We start from the raw sequence: 13,917 nt of genomic DNA, 5'->3' as shown, positions 1-13,917 counted from the left end.
TCATCCCACAAAATAAAAGCGCTCATCATACAGCTATTTTGATGAAGAAATTAAGTTTATGGTTCTTCAAAGAAAAAAAAGCATACTAGAAAAAGGGGTTAAACATGCACTTAATATCTGATTCATCAATGTGTTTGTTTGGTTTTTTTTAGTGACATTTCATTTGTCTTGTGGTATTGTCATTTTCTGTGCCAAAATCTTCACCAGGGTGCTTGTGGGTTGATGAATTTTGCACAAAATCTGATTTATTTTTTTTTATTTTTTTTTTTTATTTTGTATTTAATTTTTTTGCAATTTTTATTTTGGCAAATACTTACATGATCCTTTTTAATGTGTCGCATGTTTGTCTTTCTGGACACTGATGTTTTAAATAAAGTTGCTTATTTTTTTGGAATTTCCCGGTATTTGGCTTTGTCAAAACTTTAATGGTCAGGTGCAAATTTTATGTATGTGAAACCAGCCTAATCCTTTACTTTGCTTAACTTTTTACTACAGTAATGGAAAGGGTACCAGATGGATCTCGTTAGTCAATGGGGTCCTTCTGGTGCCATTTGCTGCATTTGTGTCTGATCCTTCCTCTGCAATTAATTTTGTTTTTTTTGGTTCTGGAATGGAAGAGGCAAATCGAAATACAAAATGTAGGTGTTGAGTGTTTAAGTTCTCTAATGGGGAAAAAAAAATCTAATTTTCATTATTTTATTTTTTTTAAATTACAAAACTTAAGCATTTTGAAATACTTTTTATTCCAATTTTGGCTGGTAGTGCATCCACCAAATATGTACACCTTGGTGAGCATGGCAAAAAATGAAAACTTGAAAAGCAATCCCTGAAAAGATATTGTAACTTTTTTTTAATCCTAACCCAGAAAACTTATTTTTCAATATGTTAAATTAAATGGTGGTATTAAATACTACTCTCCCCCAATAAAAATGTGACTAAACACTGGTATGTCAGTGAAAAAACAAGTTATGACTGTTGTAAAGCAGGAATGTGAAAATTTAAAGGGAGACAAGTCGGGTAGAAATTTTTTTTAAAATACAGCTACTGTCTGATGGATCGGGCAACATGGATTAGCTGTCTGGTTCCCTTTAACTACTTATGCCAGTTTCAAATGTTCAAAACTGGCTCATGACAACTAAACCTTTTATGATTCTTCTGTAGTGATGAGCGAGTATACTCGTTGCTCGGGCTTTCCTGAGTATGCTCTGGTGACCGCCGAGCATTTTGGCATGCATGGAGATCTAGTTTTTTTCGGCACAGCTGTATGATTTGCAGCTGCTAGACAGCCTGAATACATGTGGGGGTTGCCTATTTGTTTAGGAATCCTCACTTGTATTCAGGCTGTCTAGCAGCCGCAAATCATACAGCTGCATTGACAAAAACGAAATCTCCGAGCACGCCAAAATACTCAGAGGCAGGGCCGGACTGGCAATTCTGGCAAATGCCAGAAGGGCCTGTCTGGTTATGGGCTGCCTTGTCTGCTACCTTAACAGAATCGGTGTTCTCAAGATAACCCATACTGTCAAGAGTTGTGATGGATCACAAAGTTCCGTCACTTACCCCAGCAGGCCACGGGTATCATTAGACATATTGGTCTTGTAGAAAATCTTCCTTTCCTCCATCCAGGGTAATATTAGTAATATATTCTATCTGGTTCATGGGAATGGGGACAACATGATCCTGTGATTTCAAATGCCAGGACTGAATTTCAGCTCCAGTCCGTACCTGCTCGGAGAACACCCGAGTATACCCGCTCATCACTAGTCTTTTGACCAAACTCAACAGCCTCATATATGCCTATGAGACTGCAGAGTTCAAATCGGGAGACTTGCGGACAGTTAAAAATTGCGCCCCATACTCTTGCTGTGAATGTCAAATTGGCCTTAGTGAGTTAAATCAAAAATATTTAAATACAAAGAAAAAATAAACTTACAGTGCCAAAATAATGTAAACACATTAGCAACATAGGACACAAGCTGTTGTGAAAACAAAACAACCTAAAATAAGACCTATGCATCTGGGTAACTGTGGCATTGTTTGGTTCAGAAATTCCACCCTAGCGTTTGTCTTCTAAAAGGTGCAAGTTCCTAGGATATGCCATGATTTTGTAACCATTGGTATGTGATCTCTGGTACTTCCACTAGTTCTGAGAATAAAGGGTGTGCAATGCTGTATCCCCTTCAGTGCAGTAGTTACCTGGGGTATAGCTTGTTAATACAATAAGGCTCCCTTTATATCAATGGTGCCAGGTGAAGTTCCCTGCACCACCAAATGGTTGGGAGCATCGCCATGCGGGGAGACTCAGAAGATGATGCAGCCCTAAACTAGCACAGCGACATCTTCATTTTTAGGATCTATGGCAACCCAGAAGTTGGCTTGAGCTATGTTTTTATTATATAGGAATAATCTTTTAACACTTTACGATTTGATATGATTGTTATTTATGCACATCTTTCTTTGTAGAGTATATGTCCATCTCCTGAAGTCCTTGCATTGGACCACCTGTTTCTGCTGCCATTATGCTATCATCAATTTTTCTCAAAGCCTTGACAAATGTATCAACATGGAATTCAAGCTCCATAGCGATGAATCAGAATCGCATGGTGGAAGGCTGGTTCACTGATGGTAATCATGCACTGAAAATGGGCATCATCACAGCACTGGGTTGTCTAATCATCTTAGGGAATGTTTTTGTTCTTTTAGTCATTGTCTCGTCAGTTTCTGGCTGGTCCAGTAATAGTAGGTATATTCTAATCTCCTTGACTGGCACAGATGTCACTTTGGCCTTGATAGTAGTACCACTCAATCTATATGGAAGCATTGTTCTAGAACCTGGTGATGAAGATGCTGTCAATTCTACTCTTGGATCATATTGTCACGTAGTGGCCTTCGTTAATTCTTCTGTATTTGCCTCCTCAATCTACTCACTGGCAACCATTAGCCTGGAGCGCTACGTAGCAGTTTTCTTTCCCTTACACTACAACAGAGTAATGAGCCGTCGCCGGGTCAAGTTATTGATTGCTGCAGCTTGGTTGTTGCCACCAATCTTCTTGTTTCCCATTTCCATTCCTGGTGGGAGAATAATACGTGTCTACTTCTCCCGGGCCTCTCTTATCTGTAACCCAGACTATGCCAGTAATATGACTTACTCTCTACTTCTCACAACAGTCATCTTTTTCCCTTGCTCAGCTATAGTCACATTTGCCAACCTTCGTCTGTGGCTGGTGGCAAAAAAACAGAGCCGAAGGATGAGTGTGTGCTTAGCTGGCAGAAATCAGAAATTGGGAATCCCTACAGTATGTGAAAATGTGCCTTCAAGAAAACAACTTGGAGTAAATACAAGTGTGTATATAACCAAGGAAGCGGGAGAAAAGGGACAACGAAAGGGAGATGCTGCATCCAGGGTCCTCGTTCCAGTAGTCTGTGTATTCTACGCATGTTGGGCACCATGTATGATCACTATCCTGTATAATGGTAAGACATGTTCTTTTTGCATGCATTTTCAATTCCATACCAGTTTAGCTTTTGGTGGAACCCAACTCCAGAAGTATTTATGCCTAGTATCCATAATGGCACTTGTACATGTTATCTTATCATAAACATTTGTATTTTTCCTCTATTACAGTCAATCACCATGCACTGTGATCTGTGCATTCCTTTGCCATGGAAGTAAAATGTGGTAATACTATTTTTTTTTTTTTTATCACCATTATAGGTGATCTGTCATAATAATAATAATAATAATAATCATAATAAAAATTCCATGGTGCTGTACATGAGAGGGGGTTGCATACAGAGTTTTAGATATCGTTTACAGTTAACAAATTTACAATGACTGACTGGTAGAGAGGGGAGAGGGCCTTGTCTTTGTGGACATACATTCTACAGGATAATGGGGAGGAGACAGAAGGTCAGGGGTGCAGCAGCTCGGGTGGTGGTGAGGCGGCAGAACGGTTATTGTAGGCTTTCCTGAAGAGATGGGTTTTCAGGTTCCATCTGAAGAATCCAAGGGTGGTTGATAATCTGACGTGTTGAGGTGTAGAATTCCAGAGAATGAGGGATATTCGGGAGAAATCTTGGAGGCTGTTCTATGATGAACGAATAAGTGTGGAGGAGAGTAGGAGGTCTTGGGAGGATCGAAGATTAAGTTAGAGAAGATATTGGGAGATTAGTTCAGAGATATAGGGAGGGGACAGGTTGTGGATGGTTTTGTAGATCAGTGTTAGTAGTTTGAACTGGATTCATTGGGGAATTGGGAGCCAGTGGAGGGATTTGCAGAGGGGAGAAACAGGGGAGTAGCGAGGATAGAGGTGGATTAGCTGGGCAGCAGAGTTGAGGACAGACTGGAGTGGTGCAAGAGAGTTAGCGAGGAGGCCTCAGAGGAGGGTATTGCACTAGTCGAGGCGGGAGATGAGTTTTAGTATATTGTGGGCTGAGGAAGGGACAGATTTTGGCAATATCTTCTACTGTATTAATGGTCACTCTTTAGTTTAAAACTATATTCCCATGAGGAGTATTTGAGTTTTTGATGTCGCAAATTTTCTGCAACTATTAAGTAAATTTGGTTGCTTGCGTTTTTTTACTTGTATTTGACGCTGACGTTTTTGTCTTTTTGGTGTTTAAGGTTTTAAATATTAATGAGCAAACTTGCTTGGGTAAGCAGTTATCCAACAATGTTAGTGCAGCGCCCCAGAGTCCTGGTAGTTGCAGTAATGTCGTTCTTCCACCAGGGGGAGTGATATTACGTCTGAAGGCAATAAAGGAGATCTCTTTACCAGGTATCACAAACCACACAACACACTTCACACTCCAGGCCACCAGGGGGAGCTACGCTCCTATCTGTTAGGGCACTCCTAACAATTGGGTAAAACTGGTGGTCTGGATAGAAAGTTAGTGAGAATCAGCCAGGGTTTGGCAGAAGCTGGCTGGAGCAAGTTCCAGTCAGATCCAGACTGTGGTATGAGAAGGACGAGGGTCCATGGAGCTGCGCCTGCCCCACGTGCGGCAGCATCCTAAGAAAGAGACATTAGAAGAGAAGTGTATTGCAGAGGGTGAGAAACGAAGTCATAGCAAAAAGGAGAGGAAACCAGAAGGAGTTCTGCCCTGTGAAAGGCTGCCTCCTTCTGAGGTGCAGGAATTCCGGTAGCCAGAATACCGAGGGAGTAAGGATCTCTACGCTTTACTTCAGAGACTGGCAGGACAGTTAATTCCACGTTGGCTGCCCGACCTTATACCCACAAGGCACGGTGGCAACTTGTGGGGGCCGGGGCGTGGTAGAGTCCCTGTAAAAATCCTCAGGCCACTAGTCATACGAGTTTTGTCCTATCCTAACCATCAAACCATCAGGTGGACAGAGAGAAAGAGACTTAACATCTCCAATAGTTGTGAGGACCTTACTGAGAAGCTCAGCAGGGAGGTACTACAACACCCAGGCGCTAGAGGAAGGCTACTGATTTCCACCTGGATAAGGGGACTCCGGATTTGCCTTCAGACCGGCTGGACTCTGCCTACCCTGTGGTCCGTGCCCTGGACTGTGGACACTGAAGCCTTCAGTAAAGGTAGAGACAGCAAACTTGTGTCCTCGTTATTCACTGCGCCTCATACCATTCATCAACTACACTCTGGGAAGCCCAGGGGATACACTTCACCTGTGGGAAGGTACACCATCAAGCTGCCATAACATCACCTCAGCGGACCCCTAAGCAGTGTCGGTCATCCTGACCGAATACCACAGGTGGCATCACGAACATTATCCCTTTAAAGACCTTTCCCCCACTTTTACAACAGACGCCCCTAGGGCCACGGACCGGGTCAGCCACCATGACATCCCCGCCGAGAGAACCGAAGGACCCGGTACAGAGTACCCCATGGTCCTATGGGGGTGCTCCAACTTTGGCATCACGAACAGGATCTACTTAAGCCTGAAAATCGGGTCATGTGCGCCTAAGAACTGTGCCAGAATTGCATTTGAACTGTTTGTGCTGAAGGACTGTGTATTGCCGTTTACCGCCAAAAATTCCCGCCAAAACCGCCGCCATTGCAGCGCCACGAGGAGTGCAGGAGAAGGGCGTGCCATCATGGGCGGAGACTATCAAAGCGGCGCCAAAAGTGACGACCACCCTCTCCGACTGCTGCTACGAGAGGATGACGTGCCCAGCAGCCAAGGAGGTCTGCCCCCAGAAAATGGAGGAGCAGCGTGCATGTGTTGCCGAAGGTTCAGGAGCAGAGATGGCGACCAGCCGGTACCTGAACGACGACGAAGTGACCCGGGACCATCTCAGGTGACTGGAGGCGAACCTGGACCTGCCGCTGCTGGAGGGTCTGGACTTCTTGGATCCGCAGGCGGAGGAGCCGAGCCATCCACCCCCGGACGCAGAGCCGACACCAGTGAAGAAATGGAAGTCGGAGCTGTGCAGGAAAATTGCACTGGAGGAATCGCGGTCCAGACAGCAGCAGACTCCAGCGTCCTCATCAGCGGAGGAGATCGACATCGGTGGAACCACATCAGACGCAGGTACAGAAAATGACCCTGCCCCACCGACCGATCCTGCTCCAATGACCGCTCCCCGTCCAGACTGTGATCAACCACCGGCCGCCGTGCCAGCCCCAGCGACTCCCCGCGCCACTGACGGGACACCACCTCTACACCTAGCAACCGCGGGTGTACCGGTGGATGTGAGCCCGGAGGGAGTGATCTTTCGCTGGGATGACCTGAGGAATGGAGTGGGTGGGTCCTATATCGCAGTTCTCACCTGGGAAGAATATAAACAATGTCTACACTATGTTCCAAATTATTATGCAACTGACATTTTTATCGGATTTTCCTAAATGGTTGGTGCAAATGAGTCAGTCTAATAAAAGTCATCACCCGTTAGAGTATACATCGAATTTTATTGAAGAAACCTCCCAATGATAACAGTATAATCTCCAAAATGAATAAAAACTTAAAATGCACTGTTCCAAATTATTATGCACAGCAGAATTTCTAAACATTTGATATGTTTTAAAGAACTGAAAATGCTCATTTGTGGAATTAGCAGCATTAGGAGGTCACATTAACTGAATAAAAAATCTATTTAACTCCAAAACATCCTAACGGGCCAAGTTACATGGTAACATAGGACCCTTCTTTGATATCACCTTCACAATTCTTGCATCCATTGAACTTGTGAGTTTTTGGAGAGTTTCTGCTTGTATTTCTTCCCTCCCTGAGCTGCTGGTTTGATGTGAACTGCCTCCCACACTCCTAGATCTTTTGCTTGATGATACTCCAAAGGTTCTCTATAGGGTTGAGGTCAGGGGAAGATGGTGGCCACACCATGAGTTTATCTCCTTTTATGCCCATAGCAGCCAATGAGGTATTCTTTGCAGCATGAGATGGTGCATTGTCATGCATGAAGATGATTTTGCTCCTGAAGGCACATTTCTGCTTTTTGTACCATGGAGGAAAGTTGTCAGTCAGAAACTCTATACAGTATACTTTGCAGAGGTCATTTTCACACCTTCAGGAACCTTAAAGGACCCTACCAGCTGTTTCTCCATGGTTCCGGCCCAAAACATGACTCCTCCAGCTCCGTGCTGACGTTGCAGCCTTGTTGGGACATGGTGCCATCCACCAACCATCCACTACTCCATCCATCTGTACCATCCAGGGTTGCTCAACGCTTATCAGTAAACAAGACTGTTCGGAAATTAGTCTTCATGTATGTGTGAGCCCAATGCAACCATTTCTGCTTGTGAACACTGCTTAAGGGTAGCCGAATAGTAGGTTAATGCACCACAGCAAGCCTTTGAAGGAGCCTACACCTTGAGGTTCGAGGGACTCCAGAGGCACCAGCAGCTTCAAATATCTGTTTGCTGCTTTGTAATGGCTTTTTAGCAGCTGCTCTCTTAATCCGATGAACTTGCCTGGCAGAAATCTTCCTCATTATGCCTTTATCAGCATAAACACATCTGTGCTCAGATACAGCCACAAATCTCTCAACACTACGATGATCACGCTTAAGTTTTCGGGAAATTTCTAATGTTTTCATCCCTTCACCAAGGCATTGCACTATTTGATGCTTTTCGGCAGCAGAGAGATCCTTTTTCTTTCCCATGTTACTTGAAAACTGTGACCTGCTTAATAATGTGGAACATCATTTTTAAGTAGTTTTCCTTTAATTAGAATCATCTGGAAAACCAATTATCACGTGTTTAAGATTGATTTCAGTGATACATTGAGCCCTGAGACACAATACCATCCACAAGTTTATTTGAAAAACAAAACAATTAAATCTTTATCACACTTAAATTCAATTTGCATAATAATTTGGAACACAGTGTAGTGTTGCAATGGAAGGAGAGGAATAGACAAAGCCCAATGTGATACATCGGCCACTAAAACCCAGCAAGACAATAGCTCCCCAATGAGATGTGGTATCGTGGTGACCTTTCATCTCCAGAGAGGGAGGGGTTTCACTCAAGAATCCGGGCTAGTGCCAAAGGTTCGGGTCGATAGAGATGAAGTGGAATCTCATCTTGTAAAGGGACATCCGGGCCGAAGCTTGCACCCCAGAGATCCAGTGACTTACACCCTTCACTGGGGAGATAAAGGTTGGTGCGCTCGGAACGTTAAGAGGTGCGCGCCACCTAGTGTGGATCCCAACCACTACAGCAGTTGACCCACCGACAACCCCTCAGACTAACACTACTACTGTTGGACTCGCTACTGTGAGCAATGCTAAAACTAACACTTGTACTCAGGCTACCCAAACTTTAATAGCGGCTTATGACTTGACGATACATGAACAACAAACCCATGACGTCTACTTGGGACCAGATGAAGATCCGGATACCTACCTCCCCAAGCCAGGAAGTGTGATATCAGCTGGTGCCTTGGAAAATACTGCTACCTCCAGAACCACCTGAATAAACCTCGAAAAACCTACAAGACTGTAAATAGTTTAAAGACATTTCCTTTTCTTTGCTGCTTGAACCCATCCAGGGTTATGCCTTAAAGGGGTCCTCAGTTCTAGGAGGATTCTAAGTTCTGCACCTGTTTGCGCAAGTTATCATTGCTTTTAAAGAACTGTGGAATCATGGACTGTGCATGGTCACAAACTGCTTGTAAATAGTTTGCACCTTCTTAAAGGTGCTCCCTACTGGTTTTACATAGGAGGCTTTTACAGAGACTGCCTCTTAACAGAAACTGCTGTTAAATGTGCTGCAAAATAACTTTGCCTTACAGACCTGAAGAAAAACCCATTGGTGTGGCAGAATTCCGGGTCAGGATTACACATCTTGTAGCCCATCCAAGACCAACGTTCGGGGGTTCATAACTGGTCCCTCACATCACATCGTCTTTAAATGGACTTGAATGCTGATGTGATTGATTGCATTGCCTCAGAAAAAGACTTGAATGTTATTTCGCCCTTAAAGGGAATGGTTTACTTGTTGCACTGTACCAAAAATGTTAATGTATTACATAGTTAATAGTATGTAGCCGGAAAGTTAGTTGATAACACACTGAGTAAAATAAATGGGAGTTTGTCATGGAACATCAGCTAGGCGGAGATGGTACGTAAGGAGAATAGCTGAGCAGACGTGAGAATCTGTAGCTCCTGGTAGCATGGATCGGGGGGCCCAGCCTCACCCTTCCCACTGTCCAAGTGGTCTGTGGCCGACATCCTCCGATGGGGGTCCATTAGCCGACCTGATGAGTGCTTCTCCTAGGCTGCAAGTCTCTTCCTCCTACTGGGAGGCTCTCTGCTTTGGCATCTGCCTCCGGCACACTGAATCCCCAGCGGGCACATTTCCGGTGACATCACTGTGGGCTGGGCAAAGCACTTCTGGGTCATAACCAGCGTGTGTTCCATGGTGGAATGTAGGAAGTATCCAGACAAAGCAAGGATCCTTGCGATGCCTCATCTGAAGAGTGTCATATAAATGGGGTCCTAAATGACTGTAGGTTGCCCTATTGTATGCTTGGACATTGATAAATCTGCCAAAGCTGAAGGTAAATGTGAACAAGGCTGGGTCACATGAGTAGAGGGTTAGTGAGATACCCACTGACAGCCCCTTACCCCACACATAGAAACACATGGCATATACTCTGTGTATTCTAGGGGGGGAACATCTAAAATGGATGGCAAGAAACTGGGGAAGTGTAGAAGATGTGCTGTCTGCATCACTAAGCTATAAACATAAGGATGAATGACCTCGAGGAGATCAAAACATCCAACACCGTGGAGACACCATCACGTGTTTCTCAACGCAGTGATCCAGAACACTGCCCCCATCCCTTATGGGAAATATGCATATGCATGTAGAAAAGCCACGTAGACACCATCACGTGTTTCTCAACGCAAGCAATGAATAGCTAGGTCTTTCACCGGAAAGGAACAACCACGGGAAGGGCAGCATCCAATAAAGGAAAACCACCTATGCCAAAACATGGTATCCATCCACAGACAGCTGTTTCGGGGTATTTGCCCCTCATCAGTGTGGAGTAGGAAACTGGCTATTAGGAGCAGTGCCTAGTGAAAGGGCTATAAATATAAGGATGAATTACCTCGTGGGGCATTGACCTCGGTGTTGGATGTTTTGATCTCCTCGAGGTCATTCATCCTTATGTTTATAGCCCTTTCACTAGGCACTGCTCCTAATAGCCAGTTTCCTACTCCACACTGATGAGGGGCAAATACCCCGAAACAGCTGTCTGTGGATGGATACCATGTTTTGGCATAGGTGGTTTTCCTTTATTGGATGCTGCCCTTCCCGTGGTTGTTCCGTCCCGGTGAAAGACCTGGCTATTCATTGCTTGCCTTGAGAAACACGTGATGGTGTCTCCGTGGCTTTTCTACATGCATTTGCATCACTAGGCTGCCGAATGCCATGCAAAAACACCGATGCGAGCATTGCACCTAAAGTCATCAGGGAGGAGCAGTCATCTCTGCTGTCAGCTATGACGTCTTTTATCAGAGAGGAGGTTCAGTCCTCTATCTTGTGGCTTATCCAGATGCACGCTTCTCAGCCAGAGTCCCAGGGTTGTCCCCATGCCAAAAGGCCAAGGGAGAAGGAGCTAAGCTCTGAGGAGGGTGTATATTCAGGTGGATCTGACCAGGAAGAAGGGGAAATGGTTGCAGACTCTCCAGAGGAGGGAATAGATACCTTTTTTCCATCTGAGGATGTGGACGAACTCCTCCAGGCAGTCAGGAGCACTATGCAGGTGGAAGAAACCCAGAAGAGTGTCTATACAGGATGAGATGTTTGGTGGTTTAAGATCTGAGGAACAGTCTTCCTGGTTAACAGCCACATCTGCTTGATGTTCATGCAGGAGTGGGAAGATGCTGAGAAAAGGCTTGTTATTCCCAGAGACTTTAAACTTTGCTTGCCCTTCGAACCAGTGGACATTAAAGCCTGGGAGGACATCCCAAAAAATTGATGTTCCTTTAGCAAAGGTGGTGAAGAGGACTTCGATCTCATTTGAGTAATCAGCTAGCCTTAAGGAGCTGATGGATCGGAAAGCAGATGGTCTTCTTAAGAGAATCTGGGAGACATTGGTGGCCATAATTCGAGCAAACATCACGGTCGCTCGGTCCATGCACCTATGGGTCGATGTTCTAGAGCAGTGTTTCTTAACTCCAGTCCTCAAGACACACCAACAGGTCATATTTTCAGGATTTCCTTAGTATTGCATAGGTGATGATTTTATTTCCTGCTCAAGCATTAATTCCATCACCTGGGCAATACTATGGAAATCCTGAAAACATGACCTGTTGGTGGGCCTTGAGGACTGGAGTTGAGGAACACCTAAGGTCTAGAGCCTCGAGGGAGGCTATCCTGAAATCCCTTCCCTCCTAAAGCTAGCTACCTGGTTCATGGCTGATGCGTCTGCAGAATGTTAGATTCGCAGCCAGGAACGGAGCCTTATCTAATACTGCCCAGCAAGCTGTTTTGCTAAAAACATGGTCAGGGGATGCACAGTTTAAAAATAAGCTGTATTTCTTTCCCTTCTCGGGCAATAGTGTTTTGGCTCAGTTCTAGATGATATTCTAAAGAAGGCATCCAATAAAAAGGGGTTCCCTTAGAATAAACCAAGTACCGGCCCTTTCGTAGATCCCAACACAACCAGAGGTCAGGCTACTGTGGGAAAGGGCAAGTCTGACAGATGGAGCTACCCTAAAGGAGGTAGAAGTAAGGACTCTATCTTTGGTTCAGGAAGAAAATGACACTGAGTGGGGGGACAGCTAAGACAGTGTCTGATCTCTTGCCAACTTTCCAGATAATCAGTGGGTATTGGGGATAATCTCTTTGGGTTACAAAATAGTTTACCCAGACCCTGCTAGGGAGATTCATTATAACAAGCTCCCACCTCCAGTCTGCCACTCTTCAAACCCCCTCACAATCTCCCCCCTCTAGGCGATCTTGAACATCTGACCACATTAAAGATTGTAGCAATAGTTCCAGTGCCTGAGGAAGAAAGGTGCTGTGGCCACTATTCTAGTCTTTTCTCAGTCAAAAAACCCTCAGGAGAGTCTCAAACCTGAAACCTCTAACCCGCTGGGTGAAATACAAAAAATTCTCAATCGAATCTATCAGGTCCACAATCCCCCTGATGGACAAAAGCGTGGTGATGTCACCTAGACCTGAAGAACACATACTATCACATTCCCATAAATGCTTCTTTCCAGCAGTACTTAAGGTTTACTCTAAAGGTCCAGGGGCAGGACCTTCACTACCAGTTCCATTGCTGCCCCTTTGGTCTAGCCTCAGCTCCCAGAGTGGTGGAAGTGGTCGCCTATCTAAGGAAGTTAGATATCATCATAGTCCCCTACCTGTAGGACTTCCTTATCATAGCCAGCTCCAGGGAAGAACTCGCGGAATGCTGTCAGACCTCGGTCTGCACTCTGTAGAAGCTGGGATGGGTGATAAACTGGAAGAAGTCAGATCTCGCTCCAGAATCCAGAAAGAAGTTCCTGGGGTTCTCCTAGACTCTAACCTAAGAACCTTTTTCTTGCCTACAGAAAAGCAGACCTCCAATAGGGGACAGGGTCTGTCAATTTTCAGAAAGCCATTGTTCCATCAGGGAGGCAATGAGGATCCTGGGACTGATTCCCTGTATCCTCTGTGTTCAGTGGAGTCAGTTCCACTCGCGAGGTCTCCAGGGGGCCATTCAAGCTGCCTGGATCATTTGCCAATTGTCCTTGGATACCATGATTCCTTTTTCTGCCTCAGTAAGGAGATCTCTAGTCTGGGAGACCATTCCGGAAAACTTCTAGATGGGAGTCCCCTGGGTTCTTGCTCCCTGCACAGTTATCACCACTGATGCAAGTCAACTAGGCTGGGGTGATCATATGGAAGGAAGATACTTCCAAGGAACTTGCACTTCAGAAATCTGAGCCAGGTCCTCAAATTACAGGGAACTGTGCATGGTGTGGGAAGTCCTGCTCCAGGTACAGTCAGTAGTCGGGGACAGGCATGTGTGAATCCTGTTGGACAACACGGTGTTTTTTTTTTTGTTTTTTTTTTAAGCCAACAGGTAGGTCCAAGACATCTCTCTGCAGCATCTAGCAGGGAAGATCTTTCGATGGGCAGAGAGGACAGTTCTATCCCTTTTTAGAAGGGTCCAATAACCAGGTGGCAGACTTCTTAAGCAGGCAGAGGATATCGTCGTCAGAGTGGGAACTGTACTTCCCACAGAGCTCGCGCCAACATCACATAGGTAAGTGAGTTCATTGGCCATGAACTCGCAGGACCTGTCTGACGGCACCGTGAGCAGGAGAACTTGCTCAAGCTTGCGGTGCCCTCACACAGGGAGTAGCCGTTCACAGGGAGACACTGAGCACACTGTAATAATAATCTTTTTATATAGCGCTAACATATTACGCAGCGCTTTACAGTTTGTACACATTATCATCGCTGTCCCCGATGGGG

General features: G+C 45.1%; 1 protein-coding gene across 2 annotated transcripts in view; it reads left to right on the top strand.

Annotated features, from left to right (window-relative positions):
• Positions 1-13,917, top strand: part of LOC143761223 (D(4) dopamine receptor-like) — a 44,553-nt gene that overhangs the window by 15,965 nt on the left and 14,671 nt on the right. For both annotated transcript variants that reach the window (XM_077249089.1, XM_077249088.1), the window contains exon 2: positions 2,464-3,474. In XM_077249089.1, coding sequence (XP_077105204.1) covers positions 2,520-3,474 — 955 coding nt within the window. In that variant the 5' untranslated portion in view covers positions 2,464-2,519. The remainder of the gene's footprint in view (positions 1-2,463; positions 3,475-13,917) is intronic.

This window comes from Ranitomeya variabilis, chromosome 1 (genome assembly GCF_051348905.1).
Source record: "Ranitomeya variabilis isolate aRanVar5 chromosome 1, aRanVar5.hap1, whole genome shotgun sequence".
In the NCBI taxonomy this organism is placed as follows: Eukaryota; Metazoa; Chordata; class Amphibia; order Anura; family Dendrobatidae; genus Ranitomeya; species Ranitomeya variabilis.
This window is presented reverse-complemented; position numbering and strand designations above follow the sequence as displayed.